This window comes from Dipodomys ordii, unplaced genomic scaffold (assembly GCF_000151885.1).
Source record: "Dipodomys ordii isolate 6190 unplaced genomic scaffold, Dord_2.0 Scaffold60, whole genome shotgun sequence".
Classification (NCBI taxonomy): domain Eukaryota; kingdom Metazoa; phylum Chordata; class Mammalia; order Rodentia; family Heteromyidae; genus Dipodomys; species Dipodomys ordii.
In genome coordinates, this window is record NW_012267276.1 from 1,546,253 (window position 1) to 1,572,418 (window position 26,166).

A 26,166-nucleotide genomic window follows, 5' to 3' on the forward strand; every position below is an offset into this window, starting at 1 on the left:
TAAAGGTCTAAACAAAGTAATGCTTATTTTAGCAAATACTATTCTAATACCACTGGAAGGAGATCCTTTTTGGTGACAAAATAAAACATTTATAAATTAATGCCAGATAAAATGTTACCAAATAAAAACTATATATAGTTCATGAGTTTTTTTTGGTGTGTGTGCTTGAACTCAGGGCCTGGACACTGTCCCATGAGCCACAGATCCACTCCTGGCAATCTGGTGGTTAATTGGAGGTAAGTATCTCACAGACTTTGCTGACTTCAACAGAGAACCTCAGATCTCAGCATTCTGAGTAGATAGGATTACAGAGTGAGCCACTGGTAAGACCATCTCAGTCCATGGACTTCCAATGATTAGCATTTGCAAATACACAAGCTACTGAGGGAGATACACTCACTGTTTAAGTCTCTGACTGCTTGAACTGAGTTCATCCTACATACAGCAGCAAGTAAGTGTCAGGCGTTCTTCCAGTTTTCTCAAGCTGGAATAGTACCACCAAGAAAATTCTTCAAACTCAGTTAGTATGCCTCTTCCTATAAGAAGCTCTTTGACTAATTCTTACTCCTTTCCTAACTTCTTAATCATGTTGACCAGTCTTGAGCTCTGCATATATAAAATAGTGAGAATAAATCATAAATTTTGAATTGAGTCTTGCTGAAATAGATCCAGAAGGATCCCTCGACCATACATAGATTATAGTAGGCCTCTCCTAGTTTCAGTCATGTTGATCATCTTTCAGTTCCACTAGTAACTTAAGTTCTTTTCAACCTTGGGGCCATTTGCTGTTGTCACGGTTGGAAGCTCTTCTTCCCCTTCTTTCCTTGGCTGGTTCATTCTTCATTAGTTCCCACCTGAACTCCATCTCTTCAGAAAGGGCCTTTTGACCAACCTGTCTAAGTTAGGTCTCTCTCCATCCTAGATCCAATCCCTAACTATTACTTTAGTGATGATACTCTATTTGTAGTCTATATACCACATTAAGTAATTTACTCCTTATTATAAGGAGGAGCTCTCTCCCTTTTTTTCTCTTTGATTCACCCATTCTGTCAGTATCAACTAAAAAGTGTTGGTATATAGCACATATACAATAAAGTAAATTAATGAATTAAAAACACTCCAAAATGAATTCAGTTATTTACTATCCATTGGAAGCCCTTAATGTGTTTTGAGAAATATCAGATTCTACATTATTAAATATCTGAAAATAATTAATTTCAAATATTGGTTTACTAAGGATTTTTATTTACTCTTTACAGATTGTTTTATATTCACCATTTATTCTAAAAGACTTATTAATTTTAAGGTAAATTGGAAAGTCTATATTTCTAATCGGATGTGTGAATACATCTGTTTATCAGTAATATCTAAATATCAACGAAAATAAACATCAAATTGATGGTAACATAGTGATTTAAAAATGGCTTTTGAATAATTAACAGTTTAACAAAATTAGTATCAGGAAGCTGAAAAGAAGAATTCAAGAGGGAAATGGAGGGAGAGGTAGATGAATGAAAAGGGAATGGGACAAATACAATCAGAATACTCACTGTTCATATGTGATATAGGAAGTGGGAAACGTGATATGTCTGGAGGAAGGGAACAGATGGGGTAGGGAAGAATAATGGAAGCAGTGTCTGTGATCAAGAAAGACTGAATACTTAGATGGACATGCATGTTAAACTGTAACCCCCATGTCTAACATATTCCAGTTCAAAAATAACAGTAATAAAAAATGACACATTAGTCCCTATAGCTTAGAAACAAAGAAATTAATAAAAGACAAGTGATTTTTCTAAGAATAGAGGTTTTCAAAGAAATACTTGGTGAGTGGCTGGAGGGGACACAGAGTAACAGCGACCTATCTGTAACATGAAATCATGGCAAAAACACTAGTCTAGCAACATAGTAGAAAACTTGCGCAGACCCTCTGAGAGAGAGAGAGGGGCATCATCAAAAGTAAATAAATGCATGTTGTGCATCTTCCTCACAGAGTCAGTATGGGAGATGGGAAGTTTTTAAGTCCTCTGCTGCTCAGGGAAAGAAAGGGACATTTTTCTAACACTGTCACCTGCTGGTGGCAGATTTGAATCTGTTCAATACAGTTTACTTTACCCAAGCTACTAGACTATGATAAGAATGCTGCAAGTGCAGTTAGGTTCATTTTTTAATTAAATGAGCATATTTAATTACCTGCATAAAATCTCAAATTTCAAATTCTGATTTTTCATAATTTAAAGAAGGCAAAATTTAATGCAGTTCAAAATAAATGGCAGATCAGAACTGGACATACACAGGAACATTATGCATGTTTATACGGTGCGTTTCTATGTAAATAATGACTTTCAAATTGTATCACTTCTAACTATTTTCTCCCATCAATGGCAAGAGACACTGATGAAAGGGTTGCTTGCAAATGAATCAGACATTACCCTCAACCCACCCCCCACAAGCCCTGCCAAATATTCTAAGCTTTAAAATAAACAGTAGTTGTCAAATTCTTACTGCATAATATAAAATGGTAATCCATGTACTGTATTTCATTTGTAATAAGTCTTTGTGATAAGGTTAACATCTTCAACGCAGAACACAAATAAGAGAGGACCAAAAAGTGAAAATTACTTTGCTTATGTTTCAGTATTAGAATTTTATTTGCTAAAGGGTAAAAACAGATTTTCAAAATTCACAGTTAACTTAAAACAATAGTTTTAAACCTTTATTCGTAGCCCTTACTGCCTTCAGGAAAGAGAGAACATCTGGTTATTTAAGGAACACAATATGTTCACATTTTCTATGACTTTTGTTTCTAATTGGGTTTTAAATTTTTTTGAATTTGAACAACTAGCTAGAACAATGTTTTTTAATCACTTCATATTTTTCAGACTGTCCTCCTTCTAACTTCATTTAGTGGATTGGATTTTGGAAATCTGCTCAGTAGTTCCAATATGACAAAGAAAAGAAAATGGGAACTAGGATTGGGGTCTGAAGAGCTAAGAATACAATCTGTACCCATGGTATTCAGGGTTCATGGTGTTACAAACAGATTTTTGACATCCGGTCCTGTCGTAAAATGTACACTAAAAATTTAAAAATTGTCCTTGGATCACTTATATAAGTGGCAGTTTCATTTATTACAGATGCAAATAAATGTTTATTATAAATAGAATTTATATAGACAGTAAGATCAGTATCTTTAAAACTAGTGAAGCTACCTTCTACAGCTCTTATGTAATCTTAAAGCGTCACCTTCATTCAATTAATTCGCCTGTGAAAGGAGGAGCCTGGATTAGGCTGTTCAAGTCCTTTGCAGTTCTAAAATTATGGTGGTATAAATGAAATATATTAACCGGATTATTTCCTAACTCTTATTATTTATTCCATAATGTCTGAAGATGGTAACAGGCTTCTAGATAATTCTAACACAAAGTAAATTAAGGAACTAGATACTCTAAATTCAGTAAGGGCTAGTTCACCATCTTCATTAAAATGACAGCTAAAAAAAAATACACCATTTACCATGGTGAAAATCACTTCCAAAAATGGTAGATAAATGGAGTTCACCTAGCTTAGTACACATGTGATAGACTGGAAAAAGATACAGTATTTGAAGCAATACATAGTGAAGTGATTTTAAAACAATGAGCAGGATCCAAATTTAAGGAGAAATAACTGAAAGAAGGTGCTGTGCGTACAAACTCAAAGTGGAGGAATGGGCCTAACTGATCCTGGAAATGGTTTCATGGGAAAAGATAGAACAGATGCTAGGAAGGACAGAAAAGTATGAATAAAAATAAGCTTGGAAGCTTAGAAACTTTTTGACCTTGAACCTTAACAAGTCTCCTCTGAAAAAGAGAAAAGATGCTTTGCCTTACTTCACTAAGGGCCATGTTTAGCAATTCAAAATGTTTAGAAAACTATTAAATATAATCCTATTATTACAGTCTGTAGACCTTTAAAGTCTGTGCAGGTGAGAAGTCTTTCTACAGTAAAGCCTACCTCTCATATAAAGCAATTAAGAATATAGTGTTTCAGGCATTAAAAGCAGGAAGTAAAAAACTACAAGAGGGCTTTGATCTATTTGGAGTTGATTCTGGTGCAGGGTGCTATATAAGTATCTAACTTTAGTTTTCTATAGGTGTTTAACCAATTTTGCCCTCACCATTTACTTAGAAGGCTGTTTTTCTTCCATTCTATTTTTTTGGCTCCCTTATCAAAGACCAGGTGGCTATAGGTCTGCAGGTTCATTTCTGGGTCTTCAGTTCTATTCCATTGGTCCTCAGGTCTGTTCTTGTGCCAGAACCAAGCTGTTTTGATTAGTATGGCTGTGTAGTAGAGTTTGAAGTCTGGTATTAATATTCCTCCAGCACCGTTCTTTCTGCCAAGGATTGTTTTAGCTATTTGGGGTCTTTTATTGTTCCTGGAAAGCAATATGGAGGTTCCTCAAAAGACTACACATAGAGATTCCCTTGACCCAGCAATCCACTTCTGGGCATTTACCCCCAGTGATCATAAACAAGGCCATACTAAAGCTACCAGCACAACTACGTCTATTGCAGCATTATTCACCGTAGCTAATATATGGAACCAACCCAGATGTCCCTCAGTAGATGAAAGAATGACATCACCCCATTTGTTAGGAAATGGAAAGATGGGAAAAATCACATTAAGTGAAGTAAGCCAGACCCAAAGAAATATAGGCCCCATGGTTTCCCTTATTTGCAATAATTAGTATATGTCTAAGATAATCTTATCAAATGAGCAGAAAAGCTCAAAAGCTATGTACACATGACCATATAAGATGATGCTAAGCGAAATGAACCCCAAGATATGGACACAATACATTTTTCTTTGTTGTTGTTTTTAATGTACTATGTGATTTTTTTGTTTCTTTTGTATGTCCTTCCTCCTATGTTATATTCCTGTTGTCACTGTATTTGATTTTGGTATCTTACATCTTATCAAATTTGGGGAGGGGAATGGGGAATAACAAAATGCTGAAACAAGGACACAGGATGACCCATTGCAACAGTGATACTCACAAGACACTATTGGAAATGAAATTCACAACTTTGGGAGAGAAGGAGTATAGGAGGTGTGGAGGGAAGGGATAGTAGGAGAAAAACAAAGGAGAGGGTAACAATGCTCAACAAGAAATGTACTCATTACTTTACTGATGTAACTGTAACCCCTCTGTACAGATCTTTACAAGAAAATAAAATTTAAAAACTACAAGAACAAAATTAACTCCCTTTCTACTATACCTATTTTTAGGTATAGTAGTTATATTAAGTTAAAAGAATAGGAGACATAAAGGAGCTATCTAAATATGACTTCTCCTTTGAGATGTTAAAAACCACTGTAAACTATAACAGGTAAAAAGACAAGAGTACTAGAAAGTATGCTTGGCAGAGGTTAAGTCCTAAAATCACCCATCATCCCTGTGTTTTTAGTAGGTGATCATATTTTCATGTTTAAGATCAGTTAATATTACCCATTTACCCACCCAGAATTATCTTCTAAACATTAGGAGTGGATATGACCAACTTCACCATTTTGAATATTAACCTACTGTTTTCCTACACAGGGTGAAGAAAAGTATTTCTCTTTTTCCCCCTTTTTCTCTACTTTCCTGTTATACTAAATACAAATTCTTGCTAAAATTTCCACCTTGTGAGACTTGTCCTTATGCAACCCCTGCAATGTTTTTCATGAGTAAATCTCAAGGACTTATAAAACTTGTGGAAGGTGAGGGAGCCCTTCAATTATCATCCATTTCTTTTATTTTAAACTTTTTTTTTTGTCGGTCATGGGGCTTGAATTCTCAAATCTCATCTTTATAGTTTACTTCAGTAAACTTGTGTTTCCACATACTTTGAACCAGGAATGATTCAAGTACTTCAAGTATTTCACTGTTTTTATTTATTAGAAAATTAGATGTTTTTTTTTTTTTAAGGATTTGGGTAGGGCTAGTAGAATCAACTTTCCTTACCATTTCCACTCAATATCAATCTTTTATGTCTATTGATAGTCATTACACTGACAACTGTACTTGTATGTTTCTATAATATAGGTAGGCTTGTTCTATCTCTTTTTCCCATTTGTACCTTTGGATCACTGAATTAGACTATTGTAGTTCATTAAAAGTCAGCTCTTTAAATGTGCTGTGGTTGTGTATTTCATCGGAAGCAATTTCATTTAATCTCCACATGTTACAAAAAAGATCAAAGCTCATTAACATGACTTCCCAATAATGAGGATGGTTGGCAGCCACGCTTCAAAACTATGATCACAATTTCTACTACAGGCCTTTGTAGAACACCACACACTGGCATCACTTAAAATTTACTAAGTGCAACTGGTATATGAATGTACATATATACACACAAAAAAGAAAAAACTTACCAAGTGATGTGAACAGGAAGTTATTATAAATAATTAAGTATAATTACATTTTCCTATAGAGATCACCATTCCATGAGCTTGTTCTCATGAGCCTTGTAAACATGCCTCCCTCATCTTGTCCAATTTCTTGAGTTTTAAAATAGTTTTGAACGATTACTATGTTTTTACTTGGTAAGATTCTGAGCTTAAAAGGTGAGAAATTCCCTTTTTTAGATACTCACATGATTTTTTTCCCCATAAGCTTCAAGAATCTATTTTTAATGCTTGTAGAATTGGTTTCATTATACTCATATTATGGATACTATTTTATTGAGATAAAACTCTATCAAATGTAAGGGCACTTAGATTCTACTAATAAACAAAGATGAACTGGATTTAAAGAAACTAGATAAATGATTCATGGGAAGATCTTAAGCTAGGGAAAAAAATTACTAAGATCCATAGTGGTCTCATATTCATTTCTTCTTCTGTTGAACCAAATAAGTCACAATAAACAGGAAATGAAGATAACTATTTTAGTAATTTTTTTCCATTCTCAAGAATTCTTATTTCTGAGCAGACAGAAGGTGCCCTAGGTTTGTGGATCAAAACTTGTACCTCAATGACCAGTAACACAGTCCTCTTTTATAGATATGTGATCACTTTTTTGTTGTTGCTAAAATGTACATTATAAGCCAGGTGCTGGTAGCTCATACCTGTAATCCTAACTACTTAGGAAGCAGAGATCTGAGGACCATGGTTCAAAGCCAGCCCTGGCATGAAAGTCTGTGAGACTCTTATCTCCAATTAACCACCAGAACACTGGAAGTGGTGCTGTGGTTCAAAGGAGTAGAGCACTAGTCTTGAGTAAAAAAAGCTCAGGGACAATGCCTAGACCCCTAATTCAAGCCCCATGACTGACAAAGAAAAGAAAGTGTATTATAATCTCATAACTAACATATACATATGCATATAAAAACATAAATGTGGAACTTTAGGTTTTTATAGTCATACTCCTATTTCTTACTAGAAGAAAGTTGCTACTTAAAATCAGAGAAATGATTATATTTCTGATACTTAATGAGATCACTTCATGTAGGAATGATACAGAAGTTCCCATTTCTACAGAAAACAGATGTAGGAATAAGAAAAATTCTTTTAAGTCAAAATAAATACAGAATATATTCAAAGGTTGAAGTCAGCCACCAAGGATAGGACAGAAATCTTTTAGAATAAAAATTTATATTATACTTGGAAGCCCAATTGATCAGACAGAGCTTTGGCAATGTAATCCAAAGACAGACTGACTGACTGACTCAGACACAGTTTGACAACTGCCAACATGACTGTTGGGAGGATTGCCAAAGAGCCAAAGGCTGGGATTACCATCCAAAGCCTGGCATTCTGGTACATGTATCTAAAGCTTTCTCTCTTATACTCCATCCAATGTTTTTGTTTGGCTCAAAAGTAGCAAGGATTCACAGATCTTTAAAAATCATTAAATGTTCTTATTTTCAAGAAATATAACATTAGTTGTAAAAAAAACACTTTTTCTGTGAAGTGTAAAGAAAATTTTGATAAATCCTTTTACACTCAAATAAAGGAATAAGTGTTAAAATCTGTTTAAATCTTCATTAAATCTTTATTTTACTTATTATTTATTTATTTAGTCTTCAAAATAAAAACTACATATTCATAATATGAAGTAATTTAGTATTTCATTGTATTATAATAGACCTAGTCCTTTGTGCAGACCTACTTTCTTGATTTTCACAGGGCCCAGGAGCTCCATTTGACTAAGTCATCTCCTGTGAGAAGAATCAGTGATAATGAAGTTTATCCAAAAGAAGAGGTAGTTGTTCAACTATTTCCTTAAGTCATGTTGAAGGCAGGCAGACAAAACACCTTGTTGAGCAACAACAAGATGTGTGTTTTATTTTCTCATAACAATTAATACTTCTTGGCTTGCTAAGTTGCTGGCCAATGAAGTATGGTGGGTTTTGGCCTACAAAGTTTGACAAAATTCTACCATTAGGCAACTTATCTGTCATTAGGCAAATTCTACATTAGAAATTCTTACAATGCATACAGAGATGTTTCTTTAAAAAAATCCACATATTCCACTGAAAAAGCTTACCTTTGGATCTCTAAGGAATAGAGCTTTAAGAATCAGTGAGTGTACATCCCCGATGAGTGGGTAATGCATTAGAAGGCCCAGGCAGGTCTGGTAGTTACTAGAAATCACTAAAATAAAAGGGGAAAATAATTCAGATATAACACACTGTTTAAGGTATTTTTCATTGGGAATGTAAAAGATATGACAGCAGCAAAGAAAACCAATAATTCACTGATTTCATAAACATAAGTGAGGAGAAGGATTTTTACCAAATGGCCTTGGAAGTAGCATATTGCATTGTTAACTACAATCTAATAGCACTTTCCTGAGGGAATGTCAGAAGAAGAACTTCAGATACAGTTATGTGTGTATGCTTGCAATATAAATAAATTTTTAGATGCATGCATATTACCACCATTTATATGGTTGTCTTCAGTTTTATGTCTTAGAAAGTAATAATAAAAACCTATGAATGGGAAAGAGCCAGTGAAAAATTCTCATAAAATAATATTTACCTTGATTAGTAAGTTTCAAAATTTACACGTTACATTTACTTTTTTTTTTTTTTGTCCATTGTGGGGCTTGAACTCTGGGCCTGAGCGCTGTCCTTCAGCTCTTCAGCTCAAGGTTAGTGCTCTATCACTTGAGCTACAGCACCACTTCCCATTTACTCTTTTAAGTATATGAATAGTACATAATTCAAAATTAAAATGAAATATAATTTCCTACAATTATTTGTTTTTCTACAATAAGAAATTTAGAGAAAGAATAGACAGAAACATAATTTTTTTTCTTAGAGAAAAAAGGTCAAAATCTTCAGAGATAAAAATCTATGTTCCATATTCTGTCATTTAATTTTTTTCAAATCAACCTAATTATAGGTAAATTTATTAAACATCTTTTCAGGCCAGGCAGTATAAATGTCTTTATTTCCAGGCTTGTTTTGTAAGCCACGATGACTGCCTCCTTCCACAGCACCGATTGTATAGGAACTTTACAGCTACAACTTCTGTATGTATGACTGAATCTATTTTATTGATCAATGACTTGAGAAAGTTCCATAGTAAAACAGCCGTGATTTAACACACACACAAAAAAGCAACTATTTGTAATAAGAATTACCAGTGATTTGGGGATGGAGATGTGGCTCAGTTGATAGACTGCTAGACAATGAACGAAAGCATCAGCTACTGCTTTGAAGTCCCAATCTCACAACAACAACAATAAGAAGAAATACCACCAATTCTTATAATTTTTTCCTGTTGTAGGAAAGGCCATTTTGGTAGCTCCCCACCTGTCCCTTTCTATGAGCACTACGGGGAAAGGAGACAGGACTGGGCAAAATGAATAATTATAATCGATGTAAGGGACTACTGTATCACCTTCATTTTCCGTTGCTGATCTGACAACTTGTAATCATTCATATGCTTTCATTTGTAAAACACTCTCTTATCCTACTTTTTCTATATCTGTTCAGACTTTTATTGGTTCATGTTTCCATATTCATATTCAGCTACCTTTTGTCCTTTTTCTAAGAGATTCATAAAACTAGGATACAGTAATTAAAATGTTTTCATATTCAGAATCCCCATCTGGGACCCCAGGGGGCCTTGAGAATACGAGACAAAACCCCTGGACTACACAAGGCATGAACCCCAGGCTTAGACTCTGCACAGGCAGCAGCAGCGAGCCAAAGTTTCTGATCAGCTCTGGAATAACAAGGGAGAAACAATAGATACTCTACAGTGCAATGTGTGCTTAAGCTATGATGCTGGTAAGCTGAAGGAAACACCCCAAACCCAACATTCTTTTTGAAGATAAGGAAACAGGCCCAGAGAGGGGGAGTGACCCATACAAGAGTACACTGTGATGTAGAGGTAGCAGCCAGAGAGAAGGACCTATACACACCTCTGGAACCTGAACAGGCAAATTCATGTTTCTACTGTGAAGTCCTCTTAGCAGCAGGGCACGGGATATAAGTACCCCTCCTCCTTCACTGTCTCCCAAAGATGGAGTCCAAGCCCACACTGCATGTTGACTTTTCACCTCAAATGGCATAATTGTCACATTGAATGCAAATGGTGATTAGTGAGTAAAGCAGATGCATTGCACTCAACCTCTGACCAAGAGACTGGCAGTAAGTCATTGTCTTCCACAGCCACTTCACTTACCTAAACAACATGGTATGTATCAGAGGGTCATCAAGATATTCCCTTCTTTTACCTTCCTTTTCCTTTCTTTCTTTTCTTTCTTCCTTTCTTTCTTTTTCTTTCCCTCCCTCCCTCCTTCCCTTTCTTTCTTTCTCTTTCTTTCCTTTCTTCCTTCCTTTCTTTTTCTTTCCCTCCCTCCCTTCCTCCTTCCCTTTCTTTCTTTCTTTCCTTTCTTTCTTTCTTTCTTTCTTTCTTTCTTTCTGTCTCTCTCTCTCTCTCTCTCTGTCTCTCGCCTAGGCATTGTCCCTGAATTTTTTTTTTGTTGTTGTTGCTCAAGGCTAATGTTCTACTTGAGCCACAGCGAGATAAGAGTCTCATGGACTTTACTGCCCTGGCTGGCTCTGAATCTCAATCTTCAGATTTCAGCCTTCTGAGTAGCTAGGATTATAAGTGTGATCCACCAGGAACCGGCTACCAAGATCATTTTTGCCCTCACATTCTGTGGTGATTGTGGGTCCGGGCATCCTGAAAATCTATTTTGAAGAAACCTTTCATCCAACTTCAACAGTAGTCAAAAGGAATCTTTGCCCCGACAATTGTTGATTTTACTTTCTCAAGAGAAAGAAGAGTTTCAGGGATGGGACCAGAGATGGAGTCCACCCTGGCTCTGGTGTATGTAAGGATATGTAGATAAGGTACCCAGATTCTGAAGAGACATGATGGCATCCTACAGGAACAGAAGGCCTCTGGCCTGCTTGGTCCCCAAGGAGAGTGGTAGATATTTACTTCATTCTCAGTGATTAATGAGCTTCTCCAATGGAGTCAGGCAAGCAGAGTAGGAGTAAGGGTGGGGTATATTTTGGAAATTATCTTGTCTTCATATTATTTTAATAGTTCAAACTAAGGACTCCAAGGTATGCCAAAGAGTACTTTGCCAAGTTATTCGATAAAACTTTGGTGATTTCTTGGATAGCTTGCATAAAAGTGAACCACTTCCCTGGGTAATTTGGATGGTGTTGACAACACTACAGCTCCTCTTGGAGATTTGTATGCACTTTAGAATGTTCAATGCTCTGAGAAATCCTGCAATAGAAACACCTATGTAATTTTCATTTAAACCAACCTCCTCCACATATTTTGGCCTCTTCCTCTTCAGATCTGAGGAAAATCAATTGATCTTATACCTCAAAAAGTACTTTGCCAAATGATATGACGATTAGTATATACTAGTAACTAGCCAAGAAAGAATTCCAATATATATTTTTTAAAGAACTAGTAGAGTTTTGTGGAAAGGGTTCTGGCCTCAGTATTTAAAGATGTAGGTTTGAGTCTAGGACACATTTGGAACCTTTGATAAAGTTGCCTAGAATGATATAATTCATGACTGACTTACAGATGTTCCAGACATGCATGGATAACTCCTATGAACTTAAATTTAGTTTTTTGTGTTTTTTGAAAACAACCTTCTAATCTTAAAAAAAGCCTGCTTCACTCAATTTAGTAATTATTGAGTACCTACTTCATGGCAGGCCTTATTCTAAGAGTAGACATAGCGATGAACAAAGTGCTTGATCTGAAAAACAATGAAAGTGCAAAAGATCAGATGTACAGCTTCAAGCAGCTATATTATTCCATTATAATGAGAATGAATTACTAAAGATTTCTGGAGAAGGTCCCAGCTAACAACTTTACCTCATCATGTTGATTTTCTATGACAATCTGATAAAGATAGAATTATTATCACTGTTAGTTTTAAAAAAGTAATACTTGACCTTAATATGTCACTAGCTGAAATCACCAAGAGATTTTTTGTTGTGGTAGGATTTGAAAATCAGAAGTCTAGTTTTAGGATCTGTTCTCTATGTAACACAAAGCTTTGAAAAGATACTGTCTTTAAAACAAAATGACATTAAAAAGAAATAATGGATGTAAATATCATCTGTAAAGTCTATTTGTATTAATACTCTTATGCAGTAGATTTAGCTTGGAACATGGGTATAACAACTTCATAAAACAGCCTGGTATTACTTGAAGGCACCAGAACAACAATACTATTTTATTGTAACTTCACAAAACTTCTGAAACTATCAAAAAACTATAAATATATAAAAGAAGCCAAATAATATATTAATATTCTTACAAGACAAATGAAGGAGCTAACTTTAAATAAAACCCATTCATCTACTTAATCAGAGCATGAGATACACATGTCTTGAACATCTACTAAATGCCAGACATCTAAGGGCTCTGGTAGGTACCATCAACAGTGATTTAATAGCAAGTTAAGCATTTTCAGAGAATCTTGTTTTTTAAAAAAATTTAATGTAAAGGTGATGTACAGGGGGGTTACAGTTATATAAGTCAGGTAATGAGTACATTTCTTTTTCAACAGTGTCACGTCTTCCCTCATTTTCTCCCAGTTTTTACCCTCTCGCCCCCCTCCCTGTACAAACTGGATAGTTCATTTTCAACATAGTGTCTACTGAATATCACTGCTGAATTAGTTTAACCTTGGTCCCACCATTTCCATGCTTCCCCTTACTCTTCTCATAGAGATCTTTAATTTTCATTTACATAAGTTAAGTATTAAATCCTTCTTTGAGCATCTATGCCCAATTTAGAGTAGATAGGAAGATTATAAAAGCTAGTTCGTTTTAAATAAGGTAATAGGTATCTGACAGATCTAAGCATTTATGTTTGGTCTTTTTTATAGTGGATTTTGTTGGATAACCTGGAAGGTTCTTCTCTAGTGCTAATTCTAGGATAGCAGATAGTGTGACATGCCGGGGGGGGGGGCGGGGAGAAAAGGAAAAAATAACTGAGGTTTTGGTATTTATTTACAGTTGCTAGAGGTGTACTTATGCTCTACAAACAAAATACTGAAGTTACACTTTAGAGCTGGTTCTAGGAAGGTAAAAGCAAAAGTGAGCGGCACCTAGGAAATCATAATGGATTTGGAATTACAAGCTTTAGATAAGAATGTTGGCCTCGTCACATACTTATGTGTGAATGTAGGCAAGCTGCTTACTTTCACTGACACTTTCTCTTTCTCATTTGTAAAACAGAGACTGTGAAAGTTGTCTGTACTAAAATGGAGTCACTTATGTCAAACTCTAACAAAATGGAGCAGGGAGGCAAGGAAGGCAGGGACTTGGGCATATATGCCTATAACAGGAACTGGCATAAAAGAATTCCCCAGCCAGAAACTTCCAGTCAAACCACTTTGCTCTCTGAGCAACAGCAGTACCAACAAAGAAGAAAGGTCATCACCACTAACCAGTCCTTGTAGTAAACAGGTTTTGTTCTAAAACAGCTATGTAGACTTCTCTTTTTTGCCTTTAAAAACTTCCTCTTGTCCTAGTGGCATATTACAGGCCTATGGTTTACTGTAGCTTACCTATTCAAGGCTTCAATTCCTTGCTATTTTTGTGTGTGTGGGGGTAGAGGGTAGGGGAGGTGTGTTACTGGGCCTTGTGCTTCCTAAGTTGGCTTCTCTCACTTGAACCAGGCTACTAAACCTGTTTCTCACTGGTTATTTTTTATAAAGGGTCTCATTTTCTGGCTAGGTGCACACCTGAGACATTATCTATTTACTTTAACTTTCTTCAGTTGCTGGGATCATAGGCACAAGATATTCCACCTAGCTTCCCTTCTGTAAAGATGGTGTCTTGCAGACTATTTTTTAACCTGGGATGGGCTGACATCACAATCTTCCCAATCTTAGCCTTCTACATGGCTTGGAGGACAGATGCACATGACTGTAGCCAGCTGTAGGTTGAAAAAGGGTCTCACACACTTTCTTTGTGACGTTGCTGGCCTCAAACCACGATCCTCCCAAACTCAGCCTCCCTAGTAGCTAGGAATATAGGTATGAGCCACTGGTACCTACCTTCCCCTTGCTATTCTTAAACAGACTAGTTTTGAAAAGTCTGTCTCTCTGCTGTTCAATCTTGGTTGAAAAGACAATAGTGTTTATTCCATTTATAAGGCTATACAAAGGTTGTACAACTGCTAGGTAACAGATTCTGTTTTCTTGCCTAATTTCTCTTTGATGAGTAGTGATATCTCCACATCAAGCAGGGCAGACACCTCTGTCTACCTTTAAATGCCCACAACTATTCTTGAAAAGGTCTGAGGGAGTAGGTTTATAGTTTTCCCAGTAGAAGAGTGAAATCAATAAAGATAAGCAGAGATTGTGTTTTTTTTTTGAGGAAGTTTAAAGCAGTATAAATGGGTAACTTCTATTTAACTCACAGTTAACTATACCTATGGTTGTAATCGTATAAAAACTTTTTTTCTAAGTAATTTAATTTCATATGGAGAAATGATTCTTAAAGGAACGAATATATGGCAATTTGCCACATATTTTGTAAACATCCTGGACTTTTCCTAATCCCCTGTAAGTAAGTGCTATTGATCACAACTCCCTGCTAGGATAAGAAATAAAGCCAAGCCACAGGGCTTGTGAAGGGCCAAATCTAGGACTGTGGAACTGGAAGCCTTGTTCTTCACCTTTTCTGCATGCTTAGAAGAGAACACCGCAAGTGGATCTATGACACAAGTCAAGTCAGGTCATGAACATGTTTTCTAAACACCAACCATGATAGAAAAGCCTCAAATAGACACTAAAAAAATTCCTCAGACCAGAAGGCCGGGTATTGTAAATATTCAGGAACAAATGTAAATGCTTATATTTGCATAAGAATTAGGCATCTAGAACAAATAATCATGGATTAAATATAATATTAGAATAATAAGCAAAGAAAACTATGAGATGCTCTTGAAATTTGTTATACCACACTGAAAGCAATGCCAATGTGTAAATGCCTTGCAAGGTGCTTGTTATGCCAAACATTTAAAAAAATGCTCCTTGCTCAGAAAAAAACAATCAACAACAGCAATGCTTCAACTAGTTAAAGGCTTCGATTATTATGACTTTGCTAGTATACAATATAGCTGGGTGTTGATGGCTCACACCTAGCTACTCAGGAGGCTGAGGTCTGAAGATCACAGTTGTAAGCCAGCCTGGGTAGGAAAGTCTATGAGGCTGTTATGTCCAATTAACCACTAGAAAAACAGAAGTAGCACTGTGACTCCCAATGGTAGTGTGCTATCCTTGAGTGAAAAAGCTCAGGGAAAGTACCCAGGCCCTGAGTTCAAGCCCCACAATCACCAGGAAAAAAAAAAAAGAAAAAAGAAAGAAAGGAAATGGCAATAGACAGCATGAGATTTCAAACAATGGGGGTGATGCTGGGGAGAACAGAGATTAAATAATGAATAAAACCAAAACTTTGGCTCTCTTCAGTCTCCAGAGAAAGCTAAGTATAGATGGTCATACTCTCCAGGGAGAGAAGACCTTCCCTTGCTTTTATTTTGTTCTTCTCTGGTGCCTGGGCGCTCTCAAAGCACCATAAATCAGTACAACTGTCACACTCATCTGGAACACTTACAATGTCTGGCAAATCCTGTTTCTCTAGAAGATTCTGTAAAGAATGTGGAACTTCTAAATTCATTTTTAGGAAAGAGAATAATTTCAAATTGAAAGTGGCATGCTGTGAATTACAAAAAAAATTAAAAATATATGTTGCTTACCCCTCCCTTAATCCTCTCCTTTCACCTTCTCCCTTCCCTTGATTCCCACCACCAAACAGTTCACACTTGTCATTTATGTCATACTGTGTATGTGTGTGGGTCCATACTGGGGCTTGAACTTAGGGTTTGGGCACTGTCCTGAGCTTTTTTTGCTCAAGACTGGCATTCTACCACTAGAGCCATACCTCTGTTTTGGCTTTCTGGTGGTTAATTGGAGATAAGCATCTTATGAACTTTGACTGCTCCAGTTGGATTGATCCCCTTCAGTACAGTACTGTGTTAAAGGAAGGCTCCTTCACTCTTGTTCAGTGAAACATTTTCTGAGCTACCAAGCACACAATTACACAAACAATACCCAGAGCCTTGAATAGTGGGACGTGGTTAAGAATTTTTGATGAATGAACCTAAAACTACTGAGCATAGCTGAATACTATTACTCTGGATGCCTCAAAGCACATCATGGTTCAGAATTTCCCAGTGTGGAATGAAAACTTGCCACTATTTAGAATGCTGAGTCTAGTAAATTGCCCATCTTCCTCCTGGTTCTTGACTATGGCCTACAGTGTAAATTCATTTCATCAATCCTGCCCTCCTGTGAACTCTCCCTGTGTCCTCTTTTTCTCACTCTCAATCTCTAGATGAGGATCAACATCATTGCCTCCTCAACTCCACTACTTTTGCTTCCCCTTCCAAACCATTGCTTCCCCCATTTCCTCATAACACATCTCATCCCTTAAAGTTCATGTAGTGCATTAATTAGGCCTCTTCATCACTGTCATCTATGTTCCTCAATGGCTGGCAAACAGAATTCCAAACAGTGGCTGAATGGCTATCTGAATAATATTGATGGAATAAAAGATGTTTTCTTAGCCACTCTTCTGCACTTGTTTGGTGTCTGTGTCTAGCTCTTTAAAATTGTTTCTATATCTTCTTTCCTACCTTGAGTCCTGGTGAATGAACAACAGAGAAACAAAATTCATTCTTACAATCCCTTCATCTTCTAAGTGACTATATCCCTTCACATATATCAAGCATGCTGTCCACATCTGGAACTTTTTGTGGCCTGTTGTGAGACCACAATGTTTTATGTTTTCATCTCTCTTCTGCCCTACAGCCAATCCATTGATATTTTGATCTCTCCCCAGTTTCTTGATCTTGTTTTCCTCTTGACCCATCCTAGACTACTGTCTTAAAATGTACTTAACAACACCTATTGTCTTTTCTCTCTTTAGTTCTAATCCATTTAAGGGTACAGCTAGGTTAAAACCACCAACTACCTTCTTTTAATCTTGCCCGGACTTCTGAGCACAGCTGGGGGAACCACAAACTTGAGAACACTGCTACTACCCATTACTTATCTCTGCAGAATCTTAGTTAGCTACATGAGTTCTTGTCACGGTGTTTATCATGTCTCCCAGTCACTCCTCCACACCTGTTTTGCCTCATTCACAGCTGGTAACTTTTCTTTTTCCTTTTACAAACACAGAATTCCTTTATTTTCTGATTTTTCTACCTATGAAGTGGTCTAGTGACCAGTGCTTCCTTCCTAGATCAGCATCAGGTTTTATTCCTGCTCTATAATCTTTCACACCCTTCTCATTCTCTTCTATCAGCTCTGGGCCTTGTTTCCTCAATTATTTCATTCATTTTTTTGAAGATTTATTATGCACTGGGCCCTATTCTAGATGCTGGCAGACAGAAGGAAGACCAAGAATAAAATCCTGTATCTCACTGGAGATACGGAGGGTGAAATGTCTATGAAAGACAGAAAATAACCAAGTTGAAACTTCAACAAACAAGACAATTTCTCTTCATAGACTTCAGCCATGGGATCAAGAGGAAAAACTAGTACTTACTATTGCAGTAGAATTTAAATGAGCTTAGAGCCTTTCCATCAGTGCCTCCTGCCTCCAATGTGCCCTAGGACTTACTCTAAAGACAGAGCTTCAACTCTCTTTGCCCCTGAATAGCCCTCAAAAAACTACATCTCTTCTTTCCTATTATTTTGTCTTTCTTAGAAGACTACTATATACAAGCCATTATGTTGTTTTCTAGGCCACCTTTTTAGCTGAAAATGCATGTTAAAAAACACAACAGAAAGATAAAGAAAAAAAGCTATTATACTGCTTAATTGTCCAATCACTGTTCACTTCTGTTTGCTTCTTCACTATCACTTCACTGAGTCCATTCCAGCAAAGGTATCTAATAACTATCACTCCACAGTAACAAGTTTGAGTGGCATTTTATAGCCATATACTATTGTACCTATTCTTCCTCCAGGGCACAGACTATACAGTTCTTTGAGGTTACAGTCCAAGCTACTGCTCATTTATGACTCTTAAATGCTGATGTTAAATGTAGAGTTTCCCCTTTGCCCAATTCTCCTTTTAATGTATTCATAAAGTATGTTGTCTATATAATTCTTTGATATTAACAGGAATACCTTTGATAATAGAAAATAAAATAATTACTACATTGGAGTAAAAGATGTAAATCAAGACTGTTGCAAACAAAATAGGATAATGTGGCACCTTTTAGCTAACAAATACATGCTGATTACTTGCAAAATTCAGTCTATAACACTGACACTGATCTTGAGCTTTATTTTCTAAGTCTTTGGGTTATGATTTCACATATGTATTTTAGACTCAGCATTGCCAAAATACTACTAAAAACCTGCTATCTTTATATTTCCTAACCAATGACTCAGACACTCAAGCCTCCAAGTAGGTGATTGATTTAGATTTTCCATTTTCCCTTTTATGTTTAGTCAAAAGTCACACTGAGTTAAGCATGGATGATTTGTCTAACCTACTGTTTCCTGCTAGACTACTGTCATATCAACCTTGTCTGATCTCCTTGCTCTAGCCGTTTCTTCTTCAAGTTCACTTTACACACTGCTGCTAGAATAATTTCAAATACTTCTGCACTGACTATTTCAATAACTCTGTTGCTTATAGGTTAAAAGTGTTTATCCTGATTTCTCCTGTTCACTTCTTCAGCCTAATGATCTCACTCACTCTCTTTGTACTCTACTGCTACAAAATCACTTGTAGAAACACATGCACACATCCCCATTAAGCAGCCTCTCACTTCCAGGGCTCTGGTTATGTTATTCCTTCTGCATGGAATGCATAGACATTATTTTCTCTCTTCTCTCACAGATTGCCCAGAGGGAGCTCAGTGTTTCTCCTTCAATTTTTATGCTACCTGTCCTCTCAATTGCAGCATCAGGTGTGTTCATTTACAGGTGTTTATGTTAGTCTTCCCTACTGGCTGGCATGCTTCTTTAGGACAAAGGCAATCTTAAATACATAACAAATATTCCCTCTCACTTTACAATATATCATCCACTGTTACAGTTCTAACCAACAAAATTAAAATAAGTTAGGCTAAATTTTGAAATGAATGAACAGCTTCATTACTATTGCACTTTCCCACATGTGCCCATGTTTTATAAAATCATCAGTAGAAAGATTAAAAATGTGTAGGGGCTTCAGCTGCCAAAAATTTGCCATGTTTTATGAAATTAAGAGTAGATCTTAGTATAAGAGACAGGATGATTAAATTAAATATATGTGAGTGATGTGCCAAAGTTATGAAAAGAGCAAATTGTTAATTGTTTAAGATTACAGAAAATCTGAATATATTTCAATAGTTGTTTAACTTGGAAAAAAATAAAAAATAAACTTATTACTTAAAATTTTAGCAAACATACTTTAAAAGGGAGATTAGTATTTACTATCCAGCATTTATCACATCTACCCAAACATTCCTCTCTATTATCCAAGGATGCCTTCTTATCTTTTCTATGCTCTTATGTGATTAGGTCTGGTTCCAAAAGAAGGAACTTCCACTTCGTTAAAACCCAAACACAGGAGAAGAAAAGCAAAAAACAAAATAAAATTTCTAAATAATTTGGAAGGAATTAAAAATACATAAAAATTTAAGGCATATTAATGTTACCAGACATATCAAAAGAACATTTGGTATTTCATTAACAAATCAAAAGGCAGATTTAACAGTCATGATTAAGAATAACTTCAAATTATATGTTGTTTTTCTTTACAAAGTCCTACTATACAATAGTTTTATATTTCCTAATTCAATCAAGCAATTTGTATAATCTTTTCTAATTATACCGTGGCTGACAAATCTTGTTCTGTGAACTGTGTTTATTTTTTTTGAGAAGGAAAAAAAAACTCAGGGTATCTTTAAATTTAAAACATACACTGATGCTTTCTTCGTGCTGAGGATTGCAGAGCATTTGCAGGCACTGGCTTTTTAGCTATGATACGCACTCATGGAGGAACCTGAAGAAATGGAGCACTTCTACCATGGGACACTATACCTTTGGAAATAAATTTTGTTAAAATTTTACTGGAAAGTAGTCAAAGACTCCAGATTTATTTCTTTTTATTGGCAATGTATTGATACTATAAAAAAAAACTCCCAATAAGTATCTCTGGATACTCACTGTATGTCAGAAGGTGGAGCTCTAAACATATCTGAAATACTAGCTTTTATATATGCACTTCACAAATGTGTGTAATGAGGAGATTAAAGCAGGGGTAAAGTGTTTAGGAAAATGGTTCTAAAGAATATTCCAATTCTTTCAGGATAAAATCATATATCCTAGTATGTATATGGTTCACTAACAGAAAAGATGTTTAATGTTTTTCTTTGATTTTTACATAGTTTTTATGATAAAAAGGTAAATGTATACAGATCAGGTAATAAAATATAGTGTATTTAAAAAGCAAAACATTTTGAAAAGTCACGATCACCTAGTCAAATGAAGGTAAGGTCATTAATACTCACAAGCATCTCGGATGTAGAGTAACATAGCTATGAAGATGTAGTCCACTAAACTTAGGCTAAGGCCATCTGCAAACAAGGCATCCCAGACCACCAGAAGATCCTGCAGAGGGAATTCTCGGCCAAACAGCAGCCGCACCCACCGTCTGCAGAGCAACAAAACAAAAATTCAGGAAATAGGTCTTTTGAGAATCACACAAAGAGTGATCATTTTTCTCATGTTAATATGAAAAAATAACAATCGGGCACAGTGAGAAAATATATACACAAAATATATTACAATAAAATTTGAGTTTTAAATAAACACTTATTTAAATAAACACATTTTGAGTTTTAAATAAAACATGTATTAAAAATGTAATGAAGTAAAAATCTATGTTTTCAGCTTTTAAATTAACTTTAGAATTCCATACTAGGTCACAATTGTTAAACATTATTTTTATGTGTATAAAAGACATTTGTATGCTCAAAAAGACAAAAGAATTTCAGGTTTAATAGAATTAAAATTTTCATATTTTATAGAAGTGACAAATTCTCAAAAAGAAAAGAGAAAATGGATGTGTCGTTGATCTAGTACCATTATGTAAGATTATAAATTAAAAGTATAATTTTGAAATTTTCATGATCTGTACTGATTGTTTTGTTGCTATTATTTTAGATTTAAAAAAATTCAATGGCAAATTAATATAATCAAATTCATTCTCATCCTTTATTTTTATTTAAAACTTTCAGTTAAAAATTAATACAAGAAAAAGTCAGCACTACTGTACATATTTCTCCGTCAACTACTGTACATATTTCTCTGTCAAGTGTAGATAGCTATATCAGATTAGCAAAACAATGTTCTGAGCAGTGTTTTTTATGCTGATTTCTATGACCATGGGACAGGATAATAATACTAAATAATGCTTACATGTAATTGTGGAACACAGTAGTGATATTTTAAACTTTCAATAAATCATATTAAGAAGTTTATATCTAGCACTTATAGGAAAATAACAGCAATTAGATTTGGTATGTTTTAAACTATTTATTCCTACTTTTATACAACAGTTACAATTTTCTTCCACGCCTATTATCTAGGAATTGAAGAAAGAATTCTGTGTGATTCTAACACATGGCAAATTTAGAATTAAAAACTCTAAATTTCTAGTACAATATAGGGTAGAAGAAATTATTTTAGAACTAGTTAAGAGATACTAGTTTTTTTGTACAATTGAAACCAAGTGTATTAGTGGGGCTAAGGTAGGGCAAAAATATGTATCAAATATTATGTTCTTTACAAAAAGGAGCTATAGCTGTGATAAACCACACATATGTATCATAGTTTATTAGCAATAATGTTATCAAATACTTAACAGTTTTATTCATATTATCAAATTAATCAATAGAAATAATTAGATTGCATCTACATATGTTAATATTTACTACTCCAGAAAGAAAAAAAAACTATCGAAAAGTTGTTTTCCTTAATTGCAAGGTATTAACTGGTCTTGCAGTAAGTGTTAGAAGAACTGGGGATGGGCAAAACAAACAAGCACAAGAGTTAATCATTTTGTGTAGCATTGCAGAGGACTTTTAATTGACACAGATATTTGCATTCCTCAATGACTACACATTTAGAACTTGGGTACTCAGTCATTTGACTCACATCACTGTAAGAAAATTCCGTCGATGAAAAACAAATGAAGGTTAATACACAATGGGAATACAATACTATCTTTCCAGCCTCCCTTATAGCTCAAATTTCTTTTATTTTCATAGGGACAATAATGGTATTAGTTTCATTATAGATAATGCTTCAAGAGCAAATAAAGTAGCTTATTTTTTAAAAAAAACATTTATAAACCTATTATTTCTATGTCAAAATGTTCAGTTACTGCCCAAACTTCTCCTGCAACATTTCTGCTGATGGGGGTTGTATGAATTTAGTTTCAAAGTGACCCAACCAAAACAAACCTGCATGCAGCAGTCTTCACTGAAGCACTGGCAGGAAGACTAAATGCAAATTCTAATTTGCACTGAATAAAATAGTTCTTATTGTTTTTTGGGTCAAACTATCTACATATTTTAAATATATAATATATATAAATATATATAATATAAATATATAATATAAATATATAATATATCGATATGTTATATAGATATATAGATCTATATATTATAAAGGTGATGTACAAAGGTTTTTTTAGTTACATAAGTCCGGTAATGAGTACATTTCTTTTTAAACAGTGTCACTCCTTCCCTCGCTATCTCCCAGTTTTTTCCTCCCATCCCCATCCACTAGTTGTATAATTTATTTTCAACATAGTGTCTAGTGAGTATCACTGTTTCATTTGTTAACATCATCAAAACTACAAAAAACTAAGACTTTAGTATTTTTATACTTAATGTGTAATCTATGGTGTGAGGCTTTACTAAATTTTCATACTGCTTAATTCCAATTTTTACCTTGCCAAATACTTTGTTAAATAATTCTAGATCAGGAACCAGATTTGTGTGTGTGTGTGTGTGTGTGTGTGTGTGTGTGTGTGTGTTGGGGAGGAAAGGGGAGGAAAGAGGAAGAGGGAAAGAGAAGAGGAAAAGGTAGGAAAGAAAGGCAGGAAATCTAGGACAGTCTTTATAAAGAGCTTTATATATTCCACTAAATGCTTTATGTGAAGTTTACCAAGGTCTCGTTAAATGTACTGTAAAGCCACCTGTAAGGCTACTGAGAAGCAAAAGCAGAACTAAACTGAAGTCCAGACACAATTGCAATTGGTGACACAAAAATAATTCAGAACATGTGGAGGAAAACCCCAATACCTAAGAAAATATAATTTGTCACTAGATAAATAGTATGTGACTTTTATATATAATTGCTAACAATCTGTACATGCAATGACATGAAAGTAAAAAGTAGTTCCTTTTACTTAATATACAATCATAGAAAAATTAAGGTCAAATTCTGAGAATCTTTCACAAGAACCATATGACCAAATGGAATACTGTGAAACTACTAGTCTTCTTAATCACGATTGGATTCACTTCATACATATATTTACAACACAAAAAATTCCTGTGTTATTCTGTTTTCTACACTGAGCTTAAAACTCAAATTAAAACTCAGCCCTTCAAGGAATATGTAACTATTAGAAATTATTTCAGTAAGCTTTTGTATTCTTAGAAAGGAAAACTTACTCTAAGAAATAAGATCATATAAAGAAGCCACTTCTATAATTAACATGTTATTTATGAATTTTAAAATATTTAGTGGAGTTTAAGTTACACTTGGGGGTAGCATTTAAACATTTCTATTTCCCTTAATAAAAGGTTCAGTTTAATTGCTTGATATTATTAATCTTGCTTGATGTATGTTACACCTGCAGATTTCAATGTTCATATTGTATCACTGTGATAATAAAATAATTCATATTTTACTAGATCTAGTAATTAAAATTTGCACAAATAAAATGACTGTCTTGAAGTATTACATTCAAAAACAGGGGAATTTCTATTTTTGTAACTCATACGATTATTCTCAATTTTAAGTTTCTTGTGTAATTAAGCTGCTATACCAAGAGGATGAATAACAACTCATAGTGTTACTGCTTTTTGTATGACCCATAGAAACACCAAGATAAAATATATTTTTCCCCCATCAAATTTATTTAGAAATTGACCAATTTGAGGTTTCAATGAGTATAGTCTTAATCCAACATGGTTGTAATGTGTTATAGAGAAAAAGTTAAGTTAAATCCTAGCTCTTCATATCCTTTTCCTTGTATGACTCGTTAGTGAGATATCAGTACATTATTATTATAAAAACAAGTAATATAGAAAAGCTACAGTCAAACTAATTTAACAAACATTACAAAGGCATACCAAGTGATGCATGATGATGAAATTACAGCACTGGTTAAGATTTGGACACAAAAGAACAATATTTTTTGCTCTATGATATTAATTTGCTATTGTTTATGCTTTTCAAAGCTTATAATTTTTAAATATCCCAGGCCTAATATGGAATAAACACAGGACTGAAATTCTGTATCAGGACCCCCCAAAAAAATTTTAGCCAAAAATGTTCTCTGGGGTTGAGTATCTTCTTGACTGAGTGTAGATTCTTTTTTACATTGGTATTCTTTGTATTCATTCTTTTAAAATTAATTTATTCTGATTATCCTTTATATTAATTTTATGAGAACAATCTCAAATATGGAAGTTTTATAATTATGGTCCAGTTATTTTCATCTTTCACTTCTTTACAAAGTAAAATTACAAAGGATGGGCTGTAAAATAAATAACATTGTTTCAATTTCACATTTACTTTTCTAAGAGCTCTGAAGAATACATTAATGGGAGATATTTAACCTGTCTCATAGACTTAATTCAAATTTGCTTTCTGAGCGTTCTTTATAATCTATAGCTTTGCATCCATCATGAATTTGGCTTTCTGGGAACACATGTGAAACCTAAATTAGGGGTTAAATGAACCCCAAAACACACATAAATGAACCATTAAGTGAGTATTGTTGAGTATAAGGAATGTTCTCTCTTCCTTTCAGGGGACAGTACATAGTCTTTTATTAAGGTTTCTTATTCCAAAAATAAGTTCCTAATAATTATCACCCCAAAATAAATTACAGTAATTTATTTTTCACCACAAGTGTGTGAAGCTGTTTGTCAGAAGAAATGTAATAGGCCCTTTGCAAAAATAGTCTGAATGGAACATACGCCCTGTATATTGATGTTTTTCCACATACATAAAAAGTTCAGAAGGCACTGGACATAAAGATGACCATAATATGCTGTGAATTTCTATACTCTTTGAACATTCTTCATTCTTTTTTCTCCATTTCTCTCTTCCTCTCCCCTTCATTTCTTCCCTCTCTCTCTCCTCTCTCATACACATGTGCACACGTCCCTTAACCTTAGCTTGTTTTTAGATAAATACCTATTTAAAAGTATGATATTTCAAAGACTGAATCATTTTACTGAATGATTTACTAGTAATTTAATGGAGTCCCACACAGCTATATGAACAGGATACATTCTCCTTGATAACCTAACTCCAAGTTACGGTACAGCTAGAATTGTGGCTCTGACTGAGAACTGTAGGGATAA

General features: G+C 34.8%; 1 protein-coding gene across 3 annotated transcripts in view; it reads right to left on the minus strand.

Annotated features, from left to right (window-relative positions):
• Window positions 1-26,166, minus strand: part of Tbc1d5 (TBC1 domain family, member 5) — a 424,595-nt gene that overhangs the window by 83,447 nt on the left and 314,982 nt on the right. For all 3 annotated transcript variants that reach the window (XM_013022145.1, XM_013022143.1, XM_013022144.1), the window contains exons 13-14: window positions 21,061-21,203; window positions 8,519-8,625 (exon numbers count right to left, since the gene is read on the minus strand). In XM_013022145.1, the coding sequence (XP_012877599.1) occupies window positions 8,519-8,625; window positions 21,061-21,203 (250 nt within the window). The remainder of the gene's footprint in view (window positions 1-8,518; window positions 8,626-21,060; window positions 21,204-26,166) is intronic.